Source organism: Hypanus sabinus, chromosome 7 (genome assembly GCF_030144855.1).
Source record: "Hypanus sabinus isolate sHypSab1 chromosome 7, sHypSab1.hap1, whole genome shotgun sequence".
NCBI classification, from domain to species: Eukaryota; Metazoa; Chordata; class Chondrichthyes; order Myliobatiformes; family Dasyatidae; genus Hypanus; species Hypanus sabinus.
In genome coordinates this window covers 50,192,171-50,220,090 of record NC_082712.1, presented here as the reverse complement: position 1 = coordinate 50,220,090, position 27,920 = coordinate 50,192,171, and the positions used below count along the sequence as shown (strand labels likewise).

Below are 27,920 nucleotides of genomic sequence, written 5' to 3'. Positions count from 1 at the left end.
GCAGGAAGAGTTTACACAGGTTGAATGGGTCAGTGCAGGAAGAGTTTACACAGGTTGAATGGGTCAGAGCGGGACGAGTTTACACAGGTTGAATGGGTCAGTGCAGGAAGAGTTTACACAGGTTGAATGGGTCAGTGCAGGAAGAGTTTACACAGGTTGAATGGGCCAGTGCAGGAAGAGTTTACACAGGTTGAATGGGTCAGTGCAGGAAGAGTTTACACAGGTTGAATGTGTCAGTGCAGGAAGAGTTTACACAGGTTGAATGTGTCAGTGCAGGAAGAGTTTACACAGGTTGAATGTGTCAGTGCAGGAAGAGTTTACACAGGTTGAATGGGTCAGTGCAGGAAGAGTTTACACAGGTTGAATGTGTCAGTGCAGGAAGAGTTTACACAAGTTGAATGTGTCAGTGCAGGAAGAGTTTACACAGGTTGAATGTGTCAGTGCAGGAAGAGTTTACACAGGTTGAATGGGTCAGTGCAGGAAGAGTTTACACAGGTTGAATGTGTCAGTGCAGGAAGAGTTTACACAGGTTGAATGTGTCAGTGCAGGAAGAGTTTACACAGGTTGAATGTGTCAGTGCAGGAAGCGTTTACATGAGTTGAATGTGTCAGTGCAGGAAGAGTTTACACAGGTTGAATGGGTCAGTGCAGGAAGAGTTTACATGAGTTGAACGTGTCAGTGCAGGAAGAGTTTACACAGGTTGAATGGGTCAGTGCGGGAAGAGTTTACACAGGTTGAATTGGTCAGTGCAGGAAGAGTTTACACAGGTTGAATGGGTCAGAGCGGGAAGAGTTTACACAGGTTGAATGGGTCAGAGCGGGAACAGTTTACACAGGTTGAATGTGTCAGAGCAGGAAGAGTTTACACTGGTTGAATGTGTCAGTGCAGGAAGAGTTTACACAGGTTGAATGGGTCAGAGCGGGAAGAGTTTACACAGGTTGAATGTGTCAGTGCAGGAAGAGTTTACACAGGTTGAATGTGTCAGAGCGGGAAGAGTTTACACAGGTTGGATGGGTCAGTGCAGGAAGAGTTTACACAGGTTGAATGGGTCAGTGCAGGAAGAGTTTACACAGGTTGGATGTGTCAGTGCAGGAAGAGTTTACACAGGTTGAATGTGTCAGTGCAGGACGAGTTTACACAGGTTGAATGGGTCAGTGCAGGAAGAGTTTACACAGGTTGAATGTGTCAGTGCAGGAAGAGTTTACACAGGTTGAATGTGTCAGTGCGGGAAGAGTTTACACAGGTTGAATGTGGCAGTGCGGGAAGAGTTTACACAGGTTGAATGGGTCAGTGCAGGAAGAGTTTACACAGGTTGAATGTGTCAGTGCAGGAAGAGTTTACACAGGTTGAATGGGTCAGTGCAGGAAGAGTTTACACAGGTTGAATGTGTCAGTGCAGGAAGAGTTTACACAGGTTGAATGTGTCAGTGCAGGAAGAGTTTACACAGGTTGAATGTGTCAGTGCAGGAAGAGTTTACACAGGTTGAATGTGTCAGTGCAGGAAGAGTTTACACTGGTTGAATGTGTCAGTGCAGGAAGAGTTTACACAGGTTGAATGGGTCAGAGCGGGAAGAGTTTACACAGGTTGAATGGGTCAGAGCGGGAAGAGTTTACACAGGTTGAATGGGTCAGTGCAGGAAGAGTTTACACAGGTTGAATGTGTCAGTGCAGGAAGAGTTTACACAGGTTGAATGGGTCAGAGCGGGAAGAGTTTACACAGGTTGGATGTGTCAGTGCAGGACGAGTTTACACAGGTTGAATGGGTCAGTGCAGGAAGAGTTTACACAGGTTGAATGGGTCAGAGCGGGAAGAGTTTACACAGGTTGAATGGGTCAGTGCAGGAAGAGTTTACACAGGTTGAATGGGTCAGTGCAGGAAGAGTTTACACAGGTTGAATGGGTCAGTGCAGGAAGAGTTTACACAGGTTGAATGTGTCAGTGCAGGAAGAGTTTACACAGGTTGAATGTGTCAGAGCGGGAAGAGTTTACACAGGTTGAACGTGTCAGTGCAGGAAGAGTTTACACAGGTTGAATGTGTCAGTGCAGGAAGAGTTTACACAGGTTGAATGGGTCAGATGGGGAAGAGTTTACACAGGTTGAATGTGTCAGTGCAGGAAGAGTTTACACAGGTTGAATGGGTCAGTGCAGGAAGAGTTTACACAGGTTGAATGGGTCAGTGCAGGAAGAGTTTACACAGGTTGAATGTGTCAGTGCAGGAAGAGTTTACACAGGTTGAATGGGTCAGTGCAGGAAGAGTTTACACAGGTTGAATGGGTCAGTGCAGGAAGAGTTTACACAGGTTGAATGGGTCAGTGCAGGAAGAGTTTACACAGGTTGAATGTGTCAGAGCGGGAAGAGTTTACACAGGTTGAATGGGTCAGTGCAGGAAGAGTTTACACAGGTTGAATGGGTCAGTGCAGGAAGAGTTTACACAGGTTGAATGTGTCAGTGCAGGAAGAGTTTACACAGGTTGAATGTGTCAGTGCAGGAAGAGTTTACACAGGTTGAATGTGTCAGTGCAGGAAGAGATTACACAGGTTGAATGGGTCAGTGCAGGAAGAGTTTACACAGGTTGAATGGGTCAGAGCGGGAAGAGTTTACACAGGTTGAATGTGTCAGTGCAGGAAGAGTTTACACAGGTTGAATGGGTCAGAGCGGGAAGATTTTACACAGGTTGAATGTGTCAGTGCAGGAAGAGTTTACACAGGTTGAATGGGTCAGTGCAGGGAGCATTTACACTGGTTGAATGGGTCAGAGCGGGAAGAGTTTACACAGGTTGAATGGGTCAGTGCAGGAAGCGTTTACACAGGTTGAATGGGTCAGTGCAGGAAGAGTTTACACAGGTTGAATGGGTCAGATGGGGAAAAGTTTACACAGGTTGAATGGGTCAGTGCGGGAAGAGTTTACACAGGTTGAATTGGTCAGTGCAGGAAGAGTTTACACAGGTTGAATGGGTCAGAGCGGGAAGAGTTTACACAGGTTGAATGGGTCAGAGCGGGAACAGTTTACACAGGTTGAATGTGTCAGAGCAGGAAGAGTTTACACTGGTTGAATGTGTCAGTGCAGGAAGAGTTTACACAGGTTGAATGGGTCAGAGCGGGAAGAGTTTACACAGGTTGAATGTGTCAGTGCAGGAAGAGTTTACACAGGTTGAATGTGTCAGAGCGGGAAGAGTTTACACAGGTTGGATGGGTCAGTGCAGGAAGAGTTTACACAGGTTGAATGGGTCAGTGCAGGAAGAGTTTACACAGGTTGGATGTGTCAGTGCAGGAAGAGTTTACACAGGTTGAATGTGTCAGTGCAGGACGAGTTTACACAGGTTGAATGGGTCAGTGCAGGAAGAGTTTACACAGGTTGAATGTGTCAGTGCAGGAAGAGTTTACACAGGTTGAATGTGTCAGTGCGGGAAGAGTTTACACAGGTTGAATGTGTCAGTGCGGGAAGAGTTTACACAGGTTGAATGGGTCAGTGCAGGAAGAGTTTACACAGGTTGAATGTGTCAGTGCAGGAAGAGTTTACACAGGTTGAATGGGTCAGTGCAGGAAGAGTTTACACAGGTTGAATGTGTCAGTGCAGGAAGTGTTTACACAGGTTGAATGTGTCAGTGCAGGAAGAGTTTACACAGGTTGAATGTGTCAGTGCAGGAAGAGTTTACACAGGTTGAATGTGTCAGTGCAGGAAGAGTTTACACTGGTTGAATGTGTCAGTGCAGGAAGAGTTTACACAGGTTGAATGGGTCAGAGCGGGAAGAGTTTACACAGGTTGAATGGGTCAGAGCGGGAAGAGTTTACACAGGTTGAATGGGTCAGTGCAGGAAGAGTTTACACAGGTTGAATGTGTCAGTGCAGGAAGAGTTTACACTGGTTGAATGTGTCAGAGCAGGAAGAGTTTACACAGGTTGAATGGGTCAGTGCAGGAAGAGTTTACACAGGTTGAATGTGTCAGTGCAGGAAGAGTTTACACTGGTTGAATGTGTCAGAGCAGGAAGAGTTTACACAGGTTGAATGTGTCAGAGCAGGAAGAGTTTACACAGGTTGAGTGGGTCAGTGCGGGAAGAGTTTACACAGGTTGAATGGGTCAGAGCGGGAAGAGTTTACACAGGTTGAATGGGTCAGTGCAGGAAGCGTTTACACTGGTTGAATGGGTCAGAGCGGGAAGAGTTTACACAGGTTGAATGGGTCAGTGCAGGAAGAGTTTACACAGGTTGAATGGGTCAGTGCAGGAAGAGTTTACACAGGTTGAATGTGTCAGTGCAGGAAGAGTTTACACAGGTTGAATGTGTCAGTGCAGGAAGAGTTTACACTTGTTGAATGTGTCAGAGCAGGAAGAGTTTACACTTGTTGAATGGGTCAGTGCAGGAAGAGTTTACACAGGTTGAATGTGTCAGTGCAGGAAGAGTTTACACTTGTTGAATGTGTCAGAGCAGGAAGAGTTTACACTTGTTGAATGGGTCAGTGCAGGAAGAGTTTACACAGGTTGAATGTGTCAGAGCCCGAAGAGTTTACACTTGTTGAATGGGTCAGTGCAGGAAGAGTTTACACAGGTTGAATGGGTCAGAGCGGGAAGAGTTTACACAGGTTGAATGTGTCAGTGCAGGAAGAGTTTACACTTGTTGAATGGGTCAGTGCAGGAAGAGTTTACACAGGTTGAATGGGTCAGAGCGGGAAGAGTTTACACAGGTTGAATGGGTCAGTGCAGGAAGAGTTTACACAGGTTGAATGGGTCAGTGCAGGAAGAGTTTACACAGGTTGAATGGGTCAGAGCGGGAACAGTTTACACAGGTTGAATGTGTCAGTGCAGGAAGAGTTTACACAGGTTGAATGGGTCAGTGCGGGAAGAGTTTACACAGGTTGAATGTGTCAGTGCAGGAAGAGTTTACACTTGTTGAATGGGTCAGTGCAGGAAGAGTTTACACAGGTTGAATGGGTCAGAGTGGGAAGAGTTTACACAGGTTGAATGGGTCAGTGCAGGAAGAGTTTACACAGGTTGAATGGGTCAGTGCAGGAAGAGTTTACACAGGTTGAATGGGTCAGTGCAGGAAGAGTTTACACAGGTTGAATGGGTCAGAGCGGGAACAGTTTACACAGGTTGAATGTGTCAGTGCAGGAAGAGTTTACACAGGTTGAATGGGTCAGTGCGGGAAGAGTTTACACAGGTTGAATGTGTCAGTGCAGGAAGAGTTTACACTTGTTGAATGGGTCAGTGCAGGAAGAGTTTACACAGGTTGAATGGGTCAGAGCGGGAACAGTTTACACAGGTTGAATGTGTCAGAGCGGGAACAGTTTACACAGGTTGAATGTGTCAGTGCAGGAAGAGTTTACACAGGTTGAATGGGTCAGAGCGGGAAGAGTTTACACAGGTTGAATGGGTCAGTGCAGGAAGAGTTTACACAGGTTGAATGTGTCAGTGCAGGAAGAGTTTACACAGGTTGAATGGGTCAGTGCAGGAAGAGTTTACACAGGTTGAATGTGTCAGTGCAGGAAGAGTTTACACAGTTTGAATGTGTCAGTGCAGGAAGAGTTTACACTGGTTGAATGGGTCAGTGCAGGAAGAGTTTACACAGGTTGAATGTGTCAGTGCAGGAAGAGTTTACACAGGTTGAATGTGTCAGTGCAGGAAGAGTTTACACAGGTTGAATGTGTCAGTGCAGGAAGAGTTTACACAGGTTGAATGGGCCAGTGCAGGAAGAGTTTACACAGGTTGAATGTGTCAGAGCAGGAAGAGTTTACACAGGTTGAATGGGTCAGTGCAGGAAGCGTTTACACTGGTTGAATGGGTCAGAGCGGGAAGAGTTTACACAGGTTGAATGTGTCAGTGCAGGAAGAGTTTACGCAGGTTGAATGTGTCAGTGCAGGAAGCGTTTACACTGGTTGAATGGGTCAGAGCGGGAAGAGTTTACACAGGTTGAATGTGTCAGTGCAGGAAGAGTTTACACTTGTTGAATGTGTCAGTGCAGGAAGAGTTTACACAGGTTGAATGGGTCAGTGCAGGAAGAGTTTACACAGGTTGAATGTGTCAGTGCAGGAAGAGTTTACACAGGTTGAATGTGTCAGTGCAGGAAGAGTTTACACAGGTTGAATGTGTCAGTGCAGGAAGAGTTTACACAGGTTGAATGGGTCAGTGCAGGAAGAGTTTACACAGGTTGAATGTGTCAGAGCAGGAAGAGTTTACACAGGTTGAATGGGTCAGTGCAGGAAGCGTTTACACTGGTTGAATGGGTCAGAGCGGGAAGAGTTTACACAGGTTGAATGTGTCAGTGCAGGAAGAGTTTACACAGGTTGAATGTGTCAGTGCGGGAAGAGTTTACACAGTTTGAATGTGTCAGTGCAGGAAGAGTTTACACAGGTTGAATGGGTCAGTGCAGGAAGAGTTTACACAGGTTGAATGTGTCAGTGCAGGAAGAGTTTACACAGGTTGAATGGGTCAGTGCAGGAAGAGTTTACACAGGTTGAATGTGTCAGTGCAGGAAGAGTTTACACAGGTTGAATGTGTCAGTGCAGGAAGAGTTTACACAGGTTGAATGTGTCAGAGCAGGAAGAGTTTACACTTGTTGAATGGGTCAGTGCAGGAAGAGTTTACACAGGTTGAATGGGTCAGAGCGGGAAGAGTTTACACAGGTTGAATGTGTCAGTGCAGGAAGAGTTTACACTTGTTGAATGGGTCAGTGCAGGAAGAGTTTACACAGGTTGAATGGGTCAGAGCGGGAAGAGTTTACACAGGTTGAATGGGTCAGTGCAGGAAGAGTTTACACAGGTTGAATGGGTCAGTGCAGGAAGAGTTTACACAGGTTGAATGGGTCAGAGTGGGAACAGTTTACACAGGTTGAATGTGTCAGTGCAGGAAGAGTTTACACAGGTTGAATGGGTCAGTGCGGGAAGAGTTTACACAGGTTGAATGGGTCAGAGCGGGAACAGTTTACACAGGTTGAATGTGTCAGTGCAGGAAGAGTTTACACAGGTTGAATGGGTCAGTGCGGGAAGAGTTTACACAGGTTGAATGTGTCAGTGCAGGAAGAGTTTACACTTGTTGAATGGGTCAGTGCAGGAAGAGTTTACACAGGTTGAATGGGTCAGAGTGGGAAGAGTTTACACAGGTTGAATGGGTCAGTGCAGGAAGAGTTTACACAGGTTGAATGGGTCAGTGCAGGAAGAGTTTACACAGGTTGAATGGGTCAGAGCGGGAACAGTTTACACAGGTTGAATGTGTCAGTGCAGGAAGAGTTTACACAGGTTGAATGGGTCAGTGCGGGAAGAGTTTACACAGGTTGAATGTGTCAGTGCAGGAAGAGTTTACACAGGTTGAATGGGTCAGTGCAGGAAGAGTTTACACAGGTTGAATGGGTCAGAGCGGGAAGAGTTTACACAGGTTGAATGGGTCAGTGCAGGAAGAGTTTACACAGGTTGAATGTGTCAGTGCAGGAAGAGTTTACACAGGTTGAATGGGTCAGTGCGGGAAGAGTTTACACAGGTTGAATGGGTCAGTGCAGGAAGAGTTTACACAGGTTGAATGTGTCAGTGCAGGAAGAGTTTACACAGGTTGAATGGGTCAGAGCGGGAAGAGTTTACACAGGTTGAATGTGTCAGTGCAGGAAGAGTTTACACAGGTTGAATGGGGCAGTGCAGGAAGCGTTTACACTGGTTGAATGGGTCAGAGCGGGAAGAGTTTACACAGGTTGAATGGGTCAGTGCAGGAAGAGTTTACACAGGTTGAATGTGTCAGTGCAGGACGAGTTTACACAGGTTGAATGGGTCAGTGCAGGAAGAGTTTACACAGGTTGAATGGGTCAGAGCGGGAAGAGTTTACACAGGTTGGATGTGTCAGTGCAGGACGAGTTTACACAGGTTGAATGGGTCAGTGCAGGAAGAGTTTACACAGGTTGAATGGGTCAGTGCGGGAAAAGTTTACACAGGTTGAATGGGTCAGTGCGAGAAGAGTTTACACAGGCTGAATGGGTCAAAGCGGGAAGAGTTTACACAGGCTGGATGGGTCAGTGCAGGAAGAGTTTACACTTGTTGAATGGGTCAGATGGGGAAGAGTTTACACAGGTTGAATGGGTCAGTGCAGGAAGAGGTTACACAGATTGAATGGGTCAGAGCAGGAAGAGTTTACACAGGTTGAATGGGTCAGAGCGGGAACAGTTTACACAGGTTGAAAGGGTCAGTGCGGGAAGAGTTTACACAGGTTGAATGGGTCAGTGCGGGAAGAGTTTACACAGGTTAAATTTGTCAGTGTGGGAAGAGTTTACACAGGTTGAATGGGTCAGTGCGGGAAGAGTTTACACTGGTTGAATGGGTCAACACCAAGGACGGACTTAAAATCGAGGGTGAAAAAATTTATCAGTGAGGCTTTTCTTCACTTGGAAACTTTGCAGATTTGCAGGAATTGGTCAAATTGTGCTCTAGTTTGGTCACACTAAGCCTTACTTTTGTTTAAAAACAGAAGATGCTGGAAACACTCCACAGGCCAGTCAAAATCAGAGAACAAAGAAACAATTAACATTTCAATTTGTTGGGACTGCTTCTATCTCCAAACAGGCCTGGCCTGTTTCTAGAATTTTTTTAACTATTCCAGATTTGCATTCGTGTATTGATTTTCATTACATTTAACTGGGTGTTAGTTAGAGAGAAGTTGTCCATAGTAGAATGCTGCTGTTACGAACCCCGTAACTGGGTCACTTACCAGCAAAGATAGAGACGTCCGTTGAAGTCTGATGGTACTATTTTTAACAGTATTTATTAGTAAAAATACACAAAAATAATATCAATGCAAACATTCAGATAATATACGTCGTCAATACTAAATCTAAAAGTGTGGGTATAATAATAATAAGAAGTAAGCTCTATCGTTGTCTAGAGGATAACGTATTGTCCGATGGAAATATAAAAGTCACTCAGTTCATGCAGGCTGCAGCCTTTGGTTGGAGAGAGAGAGAGATTTTTAGAAACTTGCCAGCTTTCCTTTTATGATTTTGATCCGTCAGAGTCTCATTGGTGTGGCCGTTCACTTGTGGCCTCTCCTTTAGCTAAAGCCGTTCTTCCGTGGTGAGGCCGCCAATACCAGGCAAGGGAAGGACGCACACGAGCTCCCACCGGCTGTCGCTATTAACCGCTGTCACGGGATTTCTAGCGTTTCTCCTGGTGCGTCTAAAGAGGTTGTTCCCCAGACCCTCTTTTATCCTTACTCACGGGGTCTCAGATGTCAATCAGGTTGGGAAGATGCAATCCCTCCCTCAACCAGCCCACTCTGGTCATCCCCTGAGGGCTTCAATGAATAGTACAGTACTCAATACACAATTCCGTCTCCAAGAGACAATAGCTGTTATCAGGGGTTTTTGTTTCGCTGAGGCTAGGACACATTCCAAACTTTGCGGATTCTCTCTCATTTCCTGGGTCCCAGACCCGAATTAATAGTGATCTTGCGATTCTCAAAAAGGAGGGGACAACTTTGTACCCTTTGGCCCCTCAGAGTTGCTGCACATTCGTAACACTGCAAACCAGAGTCATCGACATTACAGGCAAGAGATTCGCCGGCACGTTAGCTGAAATAGGAGCCAGGTTGTATAGTGTTGTTTAGGTCGAATAGCTTGTCAGTCAGTTATGTGAAATTCAGAATTAATATATTTTACTCCCAAAATAATGAAGGGATTAAATAGATGTTGTACATTCTGACTTAAAGATGCTTAGTTTTGCTTGTTTTATGTGTTAGGTGAGATTATGCAGAAGCAACTAAAGCCAGTGTGTGTGTTTTGTTTTATAAGGAAGTTGGATTGGTGCCTATAAAATAGATTACTGTTTTCAGCAGAGAGGTCATCCTATAATGCCAGTGACCCTGAAAAGTTAATAATGAGGTTTGCCATGTTTGTGATTTACTCAGTTGTAACGGTGTACATAATGAAGACTTAAGGATCTGCCGTAAATAAGAACATACATTCTGTGCTCGTTTGGTCACAAGTAAATTATTTCAAAAACTGGTATTGACCTTCAGTTGACTTTAAGCTGCAGCCTGATTCAACTCCATGTAATTATTTGGAACATTACAGGCAAGTTATTTAAGGTTGTCGTTGTCCCGGTAAATTTGCTTTAGCTTTATGAGGTCAGACAAGCAATGCAAGAGAAAACACAGCAATCCTCCGTTGTTTTACAGTGATAGAGCGCAGAGTGGCGGATGTTTTTCTTTGGTTATCGGTGCTAAGTATGTCGACATGGTTTTTGTTCAGTGTTTCCAACGTCTGATTCATTGGTGCCAATGAAGCCCTCATTTGATAGTGAAGTGCAAGATGCTGTCACTACTATGTATGAATGAAACCAATCAAGAGTGTCTGCCCCTTCCAAAATTATCAGTGTATTTTACTTCTTTTCAGTATTGTGTGTTATTAGGAGGTTTATATTTTCTTAACCAATGAAATTAAGCATTGTGACTTCCAAACCGATTTAACATTGTCACGTGTACCCAGCTAAAATCTTCATTTATGTGCCCCCCCCCCCGTACAGATCATTTCATTGCATTTGGGGTAGTAACAAAATGCAGAATCAAGTGTTACAGTTGGAAAGAAAATGAAGTGCAGGAAAACAACATGGTGTAAGCCCATAATGAGTTCCATTGTGAGGTTAAGAGTCTCTCTCATTTTACTAGAAAACTGTTTGATTGTCTTATAACAGGGTGATAGAAGCTATTCTTGAGCCTGGTAGTACACACTGGTAGTTAGGCCTCTGTACCTGCTGCCCATTGCGAGTAGGGAGAAGTGAGAACGACAGGAGTGGCGGGGGTAGTTTGCAGGGCAAATGGTCCTTGGTTGTGTTGGCTGCTTTACTGAGGCAATGAGAAATGTAGACAGAGTTCATGGAGGGGAGGCAAGTTTGCATCCCGATAGGATGCTTTCCATAATGCATTGATAAAAATTAGTGACGGCCGACAGAGACATGCTAAATTTCTTTAGCCTCCTAAGCAAGTAGAGGCATTAGGGAGCTTTCTTCCCTTTGGCATCTCTGCAATTGGACAAGGACAGGACTGGGATCTTGAAGCTGAGCCCCTCTGGCCTCAGCAACAGAAGCTTCTGTGCCACACCCCCTCCTGAATTCACAGACCAGCTCTCCTGTTTTTCTGACATCACGGGAAAGATTGTTTTGTCACCATGTCAATAGGCTCTCTCCTTCCTGTAGCCCGACTCCTCATTATTTGAGATTTGAACAACTAAGGTGGTACCATTTGAAAGCGTAGTGGAATTAAAGGAGAACCTGGCCAGGCAATCATGAGTGAATAAGGGAAAGTATAAAGAGCTGAGAACACAGCCTTGTGGGGCACCAGTATGAAGAATAATAATGACGGAGGCCTTTCAACATGGACAGAAGATGCCAAGAGCAGTGCTTCCCCATCCCTGGAAATGACCTGGATTATTCTGGCAGAGGATTCATGAGGATTTGCCAGACCATTCATGGTCACAAATTTCTTGGTAGTAGTGGATGCATCTACAAAGTAGCCAGAAGTGTTCCCAATAGTCTCCACTACAGCCTCACACACTGCTGATATGTTGAGAAGCCTTTTTTCAAGGACTGGTGTTCCAGGACACTTAGTTTGTTGAAAATGAATGCAGTAAGGCATATTATACCTGCACTGTACCACCCAGCTACAAATGGTTTGGTGGAAAGATTTATGCAGAGTCTAAAGAAGCACTGTGAGCAATGTCAATCAGACAGAGTACACTGACACTGATTCAGAAGTCGGGCAGTTTCCTCCTTGCATATCACAATGCAGCCCACACCACCACCAACAACTCCCCAGCGGTGCTGTTCCTGCGTTGTCCCTTTGCTCATGCTTAGACCTGCTCGAACCCACTCTCGGGAGAGTTTGCAGGACAAACAGCTGAGACAAATTAAGGGCTGCTCAACCAAGGAGGTTTGATGTTTGACTCCCAGACTAGCCATCCTGGTGAGGGACTCTACAGAGGTGATCAAAGGTAGATTCTTGGAAAGGTTATGGACAGAACTGAGCCACTTGCCCACGCAGTGGCGATTGCGTCTGAAGTCAGCTGGAGATTTCACATCGATCAGTTGAGGGGAGTAGAGTCAATTGTTAGAAAAGAAAGATATCCACTCAGGCAGTTCCAGAGTCAACTTCTGCAACCGTCATGGAGGATGGCCACTCAGATTGTTTCATAGCCACACGTCATACTTGCCAAGCGAAGTGACCCCTCTTGTCAAGATAGATGTTATCACACGAGAATAAGAAATCCACCACAGTGATTAAATCTTTAGGTTGGAGTGTTGGGCTTTTAATATTTTTGAGTAATATTGTAAATATATTGTTTGATTAAGTATTCTATGTTGTTGAAGTAATTCATTATGGGTTATATGTAAAAGAACGTGAGTGGCATATGTCATTACGCCACCACATCATATGTGCATGCCTCGCTAAAGTAAAAACAAAACTAGACACATCATCCAGGTTCCATGTTTTTCTTTTGATTGGTTTTATGTTTTGGAATTTAAAAACTTAACACCTACAAGTTTATTTATTAGGATATAAAAGAGCCAAAAGAAATTTTTCTAAGTTCCGTGCCCTGACCAATATTTATCCTTAACTCAGTGTCACAAAAGCAGATTTTGTGGCTAACATCACATTGATGTTGTGGCAAGTTGCTGTGGGTATATTTACTGCCACTTTTCTGCATTACAACAATGCAATGGGTACACTTTGAAAAACATTATCAGCTGTGAGGCACTCTGGAATTTACCAATGGTGACCGTTGCTATGGAAATGTAGGCCTCTTGCAACTTTTAACTTGCTTTTTCCATAAGGAAGAGAGTTTATTAATTTTTTAATTAAAAGTGGCATTGGCAACATACGCACACAAATAAAGAATTCACAGAGCTTAGGTATGCCCTGGAACCATTTGAGATTTCAAAATTATTAAAAGATGCGTGCTTATTTTAAGTTCTTCTGTCTTCATTTTGATGCAGCAGGAAGTTAAATACAAAAGGGTAAAAGTATGCTTCAAATAAAGCTCCAAAGAAGCACCAGAATCCAACCTGAATCAAAAAGGGAAAATAACTATTTGGCTCCAAAAATAATATATTGCCTGCATTAACAGATTTTCCTTTGTCTTCTCCTTTTTCTCCTTTCTAGTCAATTGATCCAGGTCAGCAATTTACATGGGAACACTCAAACATGGAAGTCAACAAACCAAAGAATCGGTATGCAAACGTAATAGCATACGACCACTCACGGGTTCTCCTATCGGCTATTGACGGTAAGTGACACACGTGTAAAACACTCAGCCCAACAATTCTCACAATTTGTAGAATCTTGACATGGGATTCAAAATGTTTGCTTCAGGCTTCAGGAAATATCCTGATGTGAATGCAGGTCATTTATAATTGGAGCTTCATCCAGGAGATTACATTAACAGACCCCCACTCAAATTCCTTTTCCATTGACTTTAGAATTCAGTAAGCATGATGGAGATCAATTTTGTTTTTTTCTTCACGTGGTTAAAATCCAAGCAGTGATAGTAAATCTGACAGCAGTGAATGTTACACTCTTCGACTGGTTGATTTTCAGTCCTGGCTTACCAAGTAACTCAGCATGATAATGCAGTCTTCAACCAGAATAACAGAATAGAATTATTAATGTGCTCACAGAAAGTAGAAATAGTTAAGAAACTCTGTCATATGGTAAAGGTTTATTGCGTCTTATGCTAGAATTGTTCATCTGAAAATCGATGACCAAATGCAGTTGGCAGGTTTGTGAGAGCATGATGAGATTTCGGGGAAACAGCAGAACAGTTCAATAAACAATCTTTTGGAGGAGCTCAGAGGGGCAAGCAGCATCTGTGGCAGAATAAGAATTGTTAATGTTTTGGGTGGAAACCCTGTAAAAGGACTAATGCAGGGAAACTCGAGAATTTCCTTGCAAGGAAAGCAAACTTGGGATATGTGCGAGTTGTGTATGTTGAACATCCATACGGCTGAAACCTTCGTGGAGAGCACAGTTAGGGATGTGGTCACACTCCAGGCTACAGCAGCAAAGCAGAATGGGAATGGATGGTGCCATCTTTCCTACGATTTCTGAATTTCCCCCAGAAACACCATCATCCCCACTCATGTCCCCTTCCAATCAACTTTGCTGAACTTCTCTATCTCTGTAATTCACTCTTAATACTGATACATGCAGTTATAACTTCTCCTTCTCAAACTGCAGGGCGAATTCTATCATATTATGAACATTGCCTCCTAAGGGTTCATTTATCTTAAGCTTCCTAATCAAATTTAGGTCATTATGCAACCCCCAATCCAGAATTGCCTTTCCCCTAGTGGACTCAACCACAATGTGCTCTAAAAATAATCTTGCAAGCATTCTAGAAATTCCCTCTCTTAGGATCCAGCACTTGCAAGTTCCGAATCTACTTGCATATTGAAATCCCCCAGGATTATCACAACAGTGCCATTTTTGCATGGCTTTTCTATCTCCTGTTGTAATTTGTATCCCACCTCCTGGCTACTGTTGAGAACTTGGGTCTTTTTACCCTTGCAGTTTCTTGACTCTACCCACAAGGATGTCACCTCTTTCTAAGGATTTGATTTCATTTTTTACCAGTAGACTCACCCTACCCCCTTTGCCTACCTGCTTGTCGTTTTGATACAATATGTATCCTTGTATGTTAAGCTCCCAACTATCATCTTTTTACCACAGCTCAGAGTTGCCCACAACAGCCATCCTTTTTGTATGGGTCATGCCTTCCCAAGAAGAGATCCCAAAGGTACAGAAATCCGAAACCCTTGTGCCAATTCTTCAGCTACTTATTCATCTGCTAAGTCATCCTAATCTTACCCTCAGTGGCCTTCTGCCTAACTCCCTATATTCTCTCTTCAGGACCTCCTCCCTATGTCGTTGGTACCAGTGTGTACCAGAACGTACAGATACATACCCTCTCCCTTTAGGATGCTATGCACCCTGACCCTGGCATACCATCCAGGTGTTTCTTTCACATCCATAAAATCTGTTTTCTGCTCCTTTAATTATGGAATCCCCTATCACTGCTGCACTCCTCTTCTCCCCCATTTCCTTCTGAGCCACAGAGCCAGATTCAGTGCCAGAGACCTGGGATAGTTCTGCTCCTGAGAGGTAAGAAGGATAATGTGAAGTAATCAGAAGAAGACAGAGGCAGAAGCAGAGCGTAGACTACAGAGTCAGAAACGACACTACTCTAGACTCGTAGCAAAAATATATCCTGATGAAGTGGGAAGATTACTTACTGAAGATTTTAAGGAGGGCATAATATTGAAGCAGAAAACATTTCAGGTAGCAAAAGTTCATTGGGAAGCCCAAGGAGTGGGATAATTTTGAAATGGAGCAGAGAAGGATCTAAAACACAAATCAAGAAAGGAAAATAATCTCTGAGGGTAAACTAATTAGAAATGTTAAAACGCTAAATAAAAGCCTCTTTCAGTGTGGCAAAAGGAACATTGGACCTTAAAAGAATGAGAATGGAAAATAATTTTGGGAACAAGGTAATGGCAGTGGAGTTAAACAGATGATTTTTTTTTACAGTAATAAATACTTCAAATAGTAATACTAAAATTGCATGGAAGGAATTACATATCATCACAAGAAAATCTGTCTTAAGCAAATATAGCCAAAGACTGGCAGGTCCCAGAATATGATGGGTTTGCATCCTTGGATACTAAAAGAAGCAGATCTGACAAAGTAATCTAACAAAAGTCACTGGATTCTTTTGAAAAATCAGAGGCTAATACCTATCCAAAGAGGATGGGAGGCAAGAAGTGGATAAGTCAGTTAGTCTGTCCTCTGGTTTTGGAAAAACTTTCAAGTATTAAGGAGGGAAGAGCAGAATAGCTTAGTTATAACAACATGGGTAGATTGACTTTTAAAAGATATTTGATAAGAAGCCAACACACAAGAAGAGCTCCTGGTGCTGGAAGGAAGATATTGGCTAACAGGCAAGGAATGCAATGAGGAGATTGTTTTCAGGCTGATAACCAGTAACGAGTCCGATACAGCAGGGATCAATGCAGAGACTTGCAGCTAATTAAAGTGTGCATTAATGATTTAGTGGAAGAAAGCAGAAACATTGTGGTCACACTTACTGACTTAAAGGTTAGTTTTATTTGTCACATGTACATTGAAACAGTGAAATGAGTTGTTTGCGTAGATGATCAATATAGCCCTAAATGTGTTGGAGGCAGCCTGGGCTGTGTTGCCATGATTCTGGTACCAACATCGCATGCCCACAACTTACTGACCCTAAATCGCACCTCTTTGGACTGTGGGAGGAAACCCATGCCGTCATGGAGAAAACGTACAAACTCCTTCCGGCAGGGCAGGAATTGAACCCTGATCTTACAACTGGCACCGCAAACCATTACACTATCCGCTCATTACTGTACCGCCCCTTAGGTAAATTGGGAGATTAACACAGTTTACAGCAAGATAAGTTGGGGGAGCGTGCAAAAAGTTGGCAAATAGAGCCTTATGTGGGAAATCTTAAGGCTGTCTGCTTCAGAAAAAAACAATGATAAACTGATTTTTAGGTAAATGGGGAGACAATGCAGAAAGCTGCCGCACAGAGGGATTTGCAGTTAGAAAGGTGGATGAGCTGGTAATCAGGATGCTGGCTGTTATTTTATGGAAGCTGGAATATAAAGGAATGACAGTCTTACTGCAACATTGTCGAAGGACCACACTTCTGGAATACTGTGAACAGTTTTGTTTCTCCTTATCTAGAGCTGTGCAGAAAATGGAGATGTATGGATAAATGTATAGGCAGAAGAGATATAGTTTTATTTGGCGTACATTTGGGGGCTGGAAGGCCCGTTCCTGTGTGCACCATTCTGTGTTCTATGATTGTTCAGTTTTCATTGGAAGCTGTCCAGAAAAGGTTCACAAGGATGATCCAAGGAATGGGAGAATTGTCTCACGAGCAGCTTGGATTCATCCTCAGTGGAGTCAGAAGAATAAGATGTAATTTTTTGAAGTAAGAAAGATCCTTGAGAGAGCTTGAAGTGTAAATGCTAGGAGAGGGTTTTACCTCATGGGTGCATCTAGGTCCAGATGGAAAAGACTCAGAGCAAGGCAATACCCTTTTAAAAGGGAAATATGGAAGAACAACTTCTTTCAGATGGTTGTGAATCTGAAATTCCCTGCCTCAGATAGATCTGAATCATTAAGTACACATAAAGCTGAGATTTTTAACTAGTAAAAGGATCAAATATTATGGGAAAGGCAGCAAAACATACAAAAAGAAAGTTTTCTTTGACTTATTCCTGTTAATATTTCTTTGAAGCTCTGGTATTGTTAATTGTGCAATAAATTTTGTAAATATAGCCAGAATACATATATCATTGGGTTGTGTTTTCTTAACAAAGTTTATTTAGTGTGTGTGGCTTAGCAGCTTTGCAGCATTAGAATGCACTGAAGGCCATTTATTATGCTGAACAAAAACAAAACCAAAGGTATGAGTTTCATTAATGTCAGCAAGAAGATAGAAGAGGCTTACTGTTAGAGGATTAGGAGCCTTTATCGGTGCTTTGCTTACAGTTTGCATTTCTTAGAATGGGCAGATGTAATTAGAGTTTATGATTGGCTATTATACTTAGTAAAATGCTGAAATGTATAATTGAACATAGGAACATACTGTTCTATTCAAAGTTACCAGGATTAATTGAGGATAATTTTAACATTTAATGTATTAGTAGCAACTAACTGATTAATTGCATATTCTAAAATCATTATTATTCTGAAAACATTTACAATAAACAAGTCATTTTATGATTGGTACTGAAAGCAACTGTAATAGTAATTACATTTAAATTGATTAATCTCTCAAACTTCCATCATGCTTTAAACAAAATGATAATCACTATGGAATTCTGAAAAAAAAACAAATAAACAGAGAAGAAATCCTTACTAATTTAAAGCATACTTAAAAGTTAAAAAATACACATTTTAAGTAATTTGCAAATGAGTTTGATTTAATTTGCTGTGACCACTAATGGATTAACAGAGAACTGATCCCTCCCTCCTTCAGTGTAAAATTTGTGTCGAGACCCTTAATTCACACAGCAGAGAAAGCTTTCAGAGATTTAATGAAGATATTTTGAAGCAATGAATAGTTTGAACAGAGTGAACTGAGAAAGAAAGAATAATTTCTCCCAAATCAGTGCTGAGGGGTCAGCAGTTTTAAATACTGAAGCGAAAGGTTAAGCAAATGTATTTACACAGAGTTGTTGGAGATTGAAACACTCTGGTGCAGTTGTGATAGAGCCCAGTGTATCTTCTCAAAGGTACATACAGAAATATTTGAAAACAAATGAGGTACAATGCTATAAGGAGCAAATGAGTCAGTACGTTTTGGAGTCACTGTGGTAATGAGCTGCACTGGGTTTAATAGCACTTTCTGTACTGCAGATGTCGAAAATTTGACTTTCATTAAAGATTGGTTTATTCGGAGGGGAATGTTCAGGTCTGTGATGGACCAGGGAAGACATTGCTGATATCAAATTCTGGCCCAGCAGGGTAGTAGGGACAAATTTAAACCTTCCTCTGTGGGAATGATGGGTGTTTAAAGATTGCCTAGATTACTAAGCCAGACTGGAGTTCCTGATTCTAGTCTGTTCAACTGTGCAAGTGGTAAGAACACTCTTAACAGGTAGGATCGTTCTTCATATTGGCGTGTGAGGATTTGATGATTTTTTAGGCCTATCGGTAATTTAGTGCAAACGTCGTAAATGGAACTGTGCACAGTTTTTTGCCATGTGAAGAATTCATTCTAATACTACACCACCTTCCCTAACCACTGGGAGAACTTGACTGGAATTAAAATAAGGTCTGATATTTATTAATATTCTCATCTACATTGCTGTCTTATTCTCCATAACAGCTATTTATTTGGTAATGACCTTTCAAACTAAACAGCTAATTCATATTTTTGTGCCACCAGTAGTTGGCTTACTGTGTGGAAAGATTATTATATCTTAAAATGTGAGCTTCCTGTGGCTGCAAATACTTAACTGTATTTAGAAGTTATCAACTGGATTACAATTCCTTAAATTTTTGTTGAGTTTTCAAGGAAAGTTTGCAATATGTTGTAAGCCTGCAGGTACTGAGGGCTCTGCCCAGTGGTAGTGTTCTTGGCTCTGAGTGGAATACTTCTGTGTTCAAGTGCCAGTTCAGAAACTTGAGTGTAATAAGCAAAATTGGCTTGAATTTAGCCACGTTGGCTTAGTTTTTCTCTCTCTCCATTAGAGCTGGACCTGATCACAGCCTTGTTACTTACAGCACATAACATAGATAATCAACCACACACTGTCCCTCTAACCCATTTGACCTGGTGACTCATCACCATGACAACCCTGGTCTCACTTCGCCCTATCCAGTCCTTCTGCCACCTACTTTGCAACTTACAGGTATTTTATTTATCTTTATTTTGCAAATTTGATGAAAGGGGTGGCACAGCAGCATAGTGGTTAGTGTAATGCTTTACAGCACAGCTGTAAGATTAGGGTTCAATTCCAGATGCTGTCTGTATATTTTAACCATGACCACTTGAGTCTCCTCCAGGTGCTCTGGTTTCCTTCCAGTTCCAAAGACGCACTAGTTAGGGTTAGTAAAATGTGGGCATGCTATTTTGGCACTGGAAGTATGGCAACACTTGAGGGTCCTCAGCATGTCATGTGTTGGTCGTTGACATAACACACTTCACTGTATGTTTTGGTGTACATGTGAGAAATAAATCTAATCTTAAACCTTAAGAAAGGTCTTTGATCTGAAAAAATCCCTCTGTTGTTCTTTCCATAGATGCTGAATATTTCCAGCGCTTTCTATTCTTAAATCAGATTTTCATCAGATTTCAGCATCTGCAGATTTAAAACAAAAATCACAGCAATCTTGCCTCACACTGGTAGGCAGAGTCCAAAGTTGAAGCATAGGGTTAGGGTGAGGGCAGAAAGCTTTAACGAATTTGCTTTAAAGGCAAATTCTTCACACAGAAGGCAGTAGGATGTATAGAATGAGCTGCCAGAGGAAATGCTAGAGGCAGATACAAATGCAATATTTTAAAAACATTTGGATGGGTACATGGATAAGATAGAGGGATATGGGCCAAACATAGGCTCAGGTCGACACCTTGATCAGCATGGACAAGTTGGATGAAAGCTTTCTGTGCTGTTTAACTCTATGACCTCAGCGCACAACTGACGAAATGCTTTAGGGTTGTAGGAATCTCCTTTAGGATGAGCTGTTACTGAACGACCCCAATAGTTATCTTGGGTGAAGTAATCTTCGGCTGTGATACAAAGTAAAGCAAGTTATACCCACATCTTGACTGTTAATTGTTAGTCAACTCCTGTGAAAATATCTGGTTATTCCCACATTTGTGTTTGAGGGGGATTGCCTGTGCAGTGCTGAGGGCTTGCTCCTTGGGAATTTTTGACATTACAGCACTGATTACACTTCAAGAAAAAGAACTTAATTTGCCGTGAAGCAAATTGAGATTATCTGAAAATGGCACCATTCATGCATTATAAATCTTTGTTTCTTTAAAACCTGATTTTTTTTTGCATTTGATTTTAACCCAAGGAAAATCAAAATAACAAATACTATTTGAAATCAAAATTTATATTTTTATTAAGTTGTTTCTTAAATGTACTGAAGAACACGGATTGACAGGGAAATCATTTTAAAAGTTGTACAATAAATTTCCAGACTTTTTTTTCTTTAGTAATCAATGATATGCAGTGTGTGACTAGCACTTGACACAATATGGCATAAGAACAATAGATAAAAGGAGCAGTTGTCCTGTCCCACAATTCGTTATAATCATGGTTTACCTGCCCATTTCCTCTTCCGTGACAACTCCGCATATCTCTTACTTGTCTCATCTTTCCAAAATGCACTTACTCCCTCTTCAAAATACCCCCAATGATCGAACCTCCACAGAATTCCAGCGATTCTGTGATTATGGAGTTTTTACACACCAGTTTTAAATGGTTACTCTTTAATCTTGTAACTATGTCTCCTCATGTGAGATTCTTCCACTAATGAAAACATCTCAACATCTGCCCTGTTCTGCCCTCTCAGGCATTTATATCATTGCATGCTGTTCCATTGGCACTTTCCAATAGGCGCTGAAGTTAAGAGATGCTAAGAAGTATGAGCAATATTCCATGATTTTCAGTTAATTTATAAATCAAGTGTTCTGATTCTTTTAAAAAATATCCATTTTGAACAGTAACTTAAAGGATAAGAAAATGGAGCAATGCTAACTATGAGAAGCTCATTCATTCTGACCTTGCCGTACTGAGCCATTGGCAGTGAAATGATTATGATATTGACTGAGTCTTGGCTTACATTTGTTCTGTGTGAATAATAGTTGATGGTCATCAGTCAACACTAATGAGAGCACAGTGTTCACAATATTTAACGATTTTTTGTGTGTGCTGGTTTTGAAGAGCCTTCAGTTTTCAAAACATAATTTCCAATTTTCTTGAATTTCATTTCCCTCAAGATAATTGACATTGTTTTGAATATTGAGGAGATTGTTTATATAATATCACTTTGTACAGTGCTTAAGAGCAGGAAAGGTCAATTTATTTACATGAATATAAACTGTTGCTGCAAGTCAGACTAATGAGTTTTTTTGTGTGTGTTTAGTGGCATTTTGCTGCAGTATATGAGTCACTTTATGAACCCAGAGAGAGCAAGAAAAGGGAGAAAGAGAGCCTAATAACAGTTAGTTCCGCTTTCAAGCTGTCAAGCTCAACTAAGTTCTAATCTTCACACTGTAAATATGTAACCTGTGCTAGATATCTTCAAGAAAACCATCTACTAAATTTGTAAAATTACAGGTTGGGATTAGTAAAATCAGTCGAGGCAGGGACTGCCAATAAAAGTTATTTTCCAGATTATTAGATAGGCTATGTTAACGGGCATTAAGTGCACGTCTGAGGGCATTGATACAGTATGTTGCAAGTCAGTGCGGAGAGGTTTTAAAATCATGCTACCTTGAAGTCATGTGGGCTTGCCAGGTTAAGAGAAGGTCGGGGAAAACAGCCTCACTGAACTTACACTAAGTCTGTTTTGAAAGCCTCCAAAACAGAAACCTGTTTTTTTCCGAGTGTCCTTTACCATTCATTTGTCAGAGTTGTTCTGGGGCTGGTGCTCTAAACTCCTCTCTATTGGCAGACAAAGGCCAATGAGCACAGAGTATATGGACATTTGTGGCTTGGTTGATCTTTCTCTAAACTGGAGAGACACGTCCTGAAGAAGGGTCTCAGCCCAAAATGTCAGCTGTTCACTCTTTTCCGTAGATGCTGCCTGACCTGCTGAGTTCTTCGGCATTTTGTGTGTGTTGCTCCAGAGGGATGTGAACCCCGCCCAGTGCCCTTGCAGCTTTGTAAAGTTGGAATATATCCCTGCTAAGAGACCAAGATAGCTGCTGTATTCATTTCATGGACAATGAGCTATTTACAGTTTCCCATTCAAACTGTTAATAAATAATAAACATCTCAGATGTGGCATACAAATAGAAACAAAAACTTAAGCTCTAGATTGTTGGTACATTATCACAATTAGCATGGTAGTATAGCAACTAGCATTACACTTTACAGGCCAGCGAATGGGGTTCAATTCCCGCCAATGTCTGTAAGGAGTTTATACCTCCTCCCCATGGCACATGGTATTCCTCCAGGATCTTTGGATTCCTTCCAAAGGTGTACGTGTTAGTAAGGGCTGGAAGTTGCGGGCATACTGTGTTAGCAGCAGAAGCTTGGTAACATTTGTGGGCTGCCCCAAGCACATCCTCAGACTGTGTTGGCCGTTGGCGCAACAACACATTTCACTGTGTGTTTCAATGTACAGTGCATGTGACAAATCAAGTTTTAATAAATGAAGGAAGTCCTTTTAGAATGAAATGCAATGCTAACATAATTTTAATGGGTGAATAAGTATGTGTCAGCTGTGCTACTTTAGCAGAGTCACTGCAGAATCGACCAAACACTTCATTTCTCCATTACATCTTTGATTGGGATTTGAAATATTATCAATGTGGATTTTGTTCCTATCTGTGTGGACATAATAGGAAGCTGTTGAAGGGTCGAACAACTAAACTGATGACTGTTTCTCTCTCCAGCTGCTGCCTGACCTGCTGAGTTATTCAACATTGTCTGTTTTTATTTCACATTTTCAGCATGTGCAGTTTAAAAAAATACGTTAGTTTTAGCTGTTAATTTCTGATTTATGCAGACCCTTCACTAATAAACTACAAAGGCACTAAAATAGCATGTTTTAAAGTCATTACATTTTAAAAATTACAAAATATATTTTTGTCTGATTTACACAAAGGATGTTGTGAAGATATTTGGCTCCACTGAAGTTATGAGATATAGTCAGATTAGCTGAGACAGGAATATGACTAGGAAGCAGAAATGCTTTAGTGCTGGATGTTAATCTCCCTTTGAAAATTTATGAGTAATGCAATTAGTTCAGCAGGAGTAACTGTAATAAAGCCTCCTAGAGCAGACCATGGTAATTATTAAGAGCAACTGTAGAATTTGTATCATGAAGTCAATGGACAAACCATAGATTTCTATAAAGTCAATTATACAGTTACACCTTAATTTAACAAAGGGTAGTCTCTCTGGTTAATCTTGCTCTCTACATGGAATTAAATTCTAAATGATAGTTGTTTCATATGGCTACAACTATCTAAGGAGGCAGGCTAAATTACATATTCAAATATCTGCACTGCAGTATGGATTCATTCTTTCTTCCATGAGTTAAGAGTGCTACAAGTGCTACACAGTTGGCGCCTATGATCCAGCTCTGCCTGAGGCATAGTCTCTTTACATTGCAAAATATTAGAAATACTTGTCAGGGAAGGTTGTACTTGTGGAGGGAGGAAAAGAGGCTTCAGGTTTTGTCAGAATTGGGAAACAGTGGTAAAACAGATTTAAGTTGCAGAAAATTTGTGGAGGAGCAGAGAAAATGAAAGGGAAGGCCTGTGATTGGGTAGTGAAACTGAATGGAACAAATGATGTACTAAGATTTATTTATCACATGTACTTTGAAATATGCAATGTAATGCTTTATTTGCATTAATGACCAGCACACCAGGAGCAGCCTGCAAGGGTAGCCACACATTCCGGCGCCAGTGTAGTATGCTCACAATGATTTAACAACCTTCGAGTTCCGGAAATTCAGTGCATTCAAAGGGAGCCTGCGTGGGCACAAGGAGAATGGACAAACTCCATAGGGACAGCACTAGAGGCTACCATTGAACCCAGCTCACTGGGGCTGTGAGGCAAATATATTCATGGAGTTATAGAATAATAACAATGTGGGCACAGGCAATTCAGCCCAATTTTTGTCCATGCTTATTATGGTACCCTACAAACTAGTCCCATTTATCTGTGTTTGCCCCACAACCCTCAAAATCAAGCAGCTGAAAGTTATGTCTGGAGGAAGGTATGAACAGGAGAGGATGAAATTATCAACTGAACAGAGAGATATAAAATCTGGACTAGTTAATAAACCGAAGTTGTTAAATTCACTGTTGGATTTAGTGTTTTGCTTAGATTTGATCAACGGTGGACTCTTGCCATGAAGCAACTTATCCTGGTCAACTCCATTGACTTCTCATGCTCTGTGGTCTACTTGTTCTGGCAGCATTCTTTGTGCATTGCTGGGGAAGGATCACAGTATTCCAACCATGTGTATTGGACTGATGTGGGATTCAGGTTGTTAGGGTGACAAGCAGACATCTCTCCAAAGTTGCATAGCCAGCTAACTGACCCTAGGGACCAGGGACATGGAATATGTTGGTGTCCTTCAATTTACTGGATGCATTTTGCTGAATTTATTTCCATTCTCTGTTATATATGTTGTAGATATTTATGATACTTGCAATTATTCTTAGAATTCTTAAAACAGCAAGGGTACTTTAAACTCCCTTCAAGCAGAACTACGGTGTTTTGTAAAAGTATTCAGCCCCCAACCCTTTGTTGACATAAATGACTATCACAACCAGAGATTTTGATCAATTCAACTGAGAATTTTTATTTGTGAATCATATGCTCCCTTTTTCACAGTAGAGCCCAAAAAACAGGAAACATTGTAAAGCATGAAAAACTAAAATTCAAAAACTGAAATGTCAGTATTCACCCTGCCCACGCCCCCGCTCCGCTTTGCTCAGTACTTATTTGAACCATCCTTTGAAGATATTACAGTCAGTAGTATTTTTGGATAAGTCTCAATTAGCTTTGCACAACATGACTGAGCAAGATTTACCCATTCCTTCTTACAAAATTGCTCAAGCTGGGCCAGGTTAGTTGGGGTGTGGTGGTGAACAGCAATCTTGAGGTCTTACCAGCGATGTTCAGTCAGGTTAAGGTCAGGACTTTGAATGACCCTCTCAAGGACATGGGTTTTGGAATTTTTCTTCTGATTTGACATGGTGCACAATGTTTTGTAGATGAGCTTAAAAATCCTACAATATATTTTAAATTTAGAAAATGAGACAGTAAAATGTGAAAATAGTTGAGTGGGGCTGAATACTTTTTCAAGATGCTGTTAATCATCGTAAGAAACTCAGTTGCAGAGTTACAAAATGATTATAGCAGGGAAGAAGTCCGTTTGGCCCTTTGAGTTTGTACTACCTCCTTATACAGGAAATCCATCTAGTCCCCCTCCCCCAACATCTCTCCTTAGACCCATAAATTCAGTCTATACAATTACAACATCAGGCATCCTTGTGGATATCATAATTGGCTCTGACTCCACGACTATTCCAGTAGTGGATTCTAAACTTTCACATCTCATTGCCTAAAATGCTTTTTCCTTATCTTGATTTAATTTTCTTTGTCAATCACCTTTACCCTCTGTCCCTGAGTTCCTGTCCCTTCCCCAATGAGGAAAGTTCCCACAAATGTTCCATTCAGTATCAAAAGGATTCAGAAAAGATTCACAATATTATAGGACTAGACAGTATAACTTATAAGGAGAAATGGATGGGCTAAGCCTTTTTCTCCCTGGGGCATAGGAGACTGGAGCGGGGGATGACAGAATAGAGGGAGTGAAATCTCGAGCAGGGTGTAAGTAAGATGAATGTTCAGAGTATTTTTTTAACCCTTGGTAGGAAAGTCTAAATCCAGAAAGCTCAGATCTACAGCGAGAGGAGAAAGATTTAAAGGGGTCCTGTGGGGTATCTTCCTCACACAGATGAAATGGGTTGTCTGAAGAATTGGTAGAAGCAAGTACACTTGCACCATTTAAATATCATTTGGACAGGTACGTGGATATTAAAGGTTTGGAGGGATATGGGCCAAAATGCAACTAAACTAACTCGGGTAGACAAAGTGGACAAGTTGCGTCAAAGAGCCTGTCTCCTTGCTGTATAATTTACCCTGTCTTTACCCTTATTAATCTTGTACTTTATCAGATCACATCTTAAACCTCATGTTGCTCCAATTTTCTTCAATTAGCTCACATAACTGAAGTCCTATTTCTGAAATCATTTCTGGCAAATCTTCATTTTTGCTAACAACTTCCGAAAGTGTGGTGAAATGCTCCAGGTTCTGATTTTGTACTAAATCAGAATCAGGTTTATTATCATCGGGTGTGACGTGAAATTGGTTAACTTAGTAGCAGCAGTTCAATGCAATATATAATCTAGCAGAGAGAGAAAAAATAATAATAAATAAAATAAAACATCATAATAAATGAACAAGTAAAATTATGTATATTGAATACATTTTAAAAATGTGCAAAAACAGAAATACTGTATATTAAAAAAAGTGAGGTAGTGTCCAAAGCTTCAGTGTCCATTAGGAATCGGATGACAGAGGGGAAGAAGCTGTTCCTGAATCGCTGAGTGTGCATCTTCAGGCTTCTGTACCTCCCACCTGATGGTAACAGTGAGAAAGGACATGCCCTGGGTGCTGGAGGTCCTTAATAATGGGCACTGCCTTCCTGAGACACCACTCCCTAAAGATGTCCTGGGTACTTTGTAGGCTAGTACCCAAGATGGAGCTGACTAGATTTACAACCATCTGCAGCTTCTTTCAGTCCTGTGCAGTAGCCCCTCCATACCAGACAGCGATGCAGCCTGTCAGAATGCTCTCCATGGTACAACTATAGGAGTTTTTGACTGTATTTGTTGACATACCAAATCTCTTTAAACTAATGAAGTATAGCCACTGTCTTGCTTTCTTTATAACGACATCAATATGTTGGGCAAGGTTAGGTATTCAGAGATCTTGACATCAAGGAACATGAAGCTGCTCTCTCTCCACTTCTGATCCCTCTATGAGAATTGGTATGTGTTCTTTCGTCTTACCCTTCCTGAAATCCACAATTAGCTCTTCCATCTTACTGACGTGGAGTGCCAGGTTGTTGCTGCTGCACTACTTCACTAGTTGGCATATCTCACTCCTGTACACTCTCTCGTCACCATCTGAGATTCTACCAACAATGGTTGTATCATCAGCAAATTTATAGATGGTATTTGAGCTATGCCTAGCCTCACAGTCATGTGTATACAGAAAGTAGAACAGTGGGCTTAGCACACACCCCTGAGGTGCATCAGTGTTGATTGTCAGTGAGGAGGATATGTTATCACCAATCCGCACAGGCTGTGGTCTTCTGGTTAGGAAGCTGAGGATCCAATTGCAGAAGGAGGTACAGAGGCCCAGGTTCTGTAATTTATCAATTGGGATTGTGGGAATGATGGTATTAAGTGCTGAGCTATAGTCGATGAACAGCATCCTGACGGAGGTGTTTGTATGGTCTAAAGCCATGTGGAGAGCCATTGAGATTGCATCTGCCATTGACCTTTTGTGGCGATAGGCAAATTGCAGTGGGTCCAGGTCCTTGCTGAGGCAGGAGTTCAGTCTGGTCATAACCAACTTCTCAA

The 27,920-nt window shown here is 41.8% G+C and overlaps 1 protein-coding gene across 4 annotated transcripts in view; it reads left to right on the top strand.

Moving 5' to 3' along the window:
• Window positions 1–27,920, top strand: part of LOC132396773 (receptor-type tyrosine-protein phosphatase delta) — a 635,525-nt gene that overhangs the window by 516,620 nt on the left and 90,985 nt on the right. For all 4 annotated transcript variants that reach the window (XM_059974654.1, XM_059974652.1, XM_059974656.1 and 1 more), the window contains one exon: window positions 13,121–13,244. In XM_059974654.1, coding sequence (XP_059830637.1) covers window positions 13,121–13,244 — 124 coding nt within the window. The remainder of the gene's footprint in view (window positions 1–13,120; window positions 13,245–27,920) is intronic.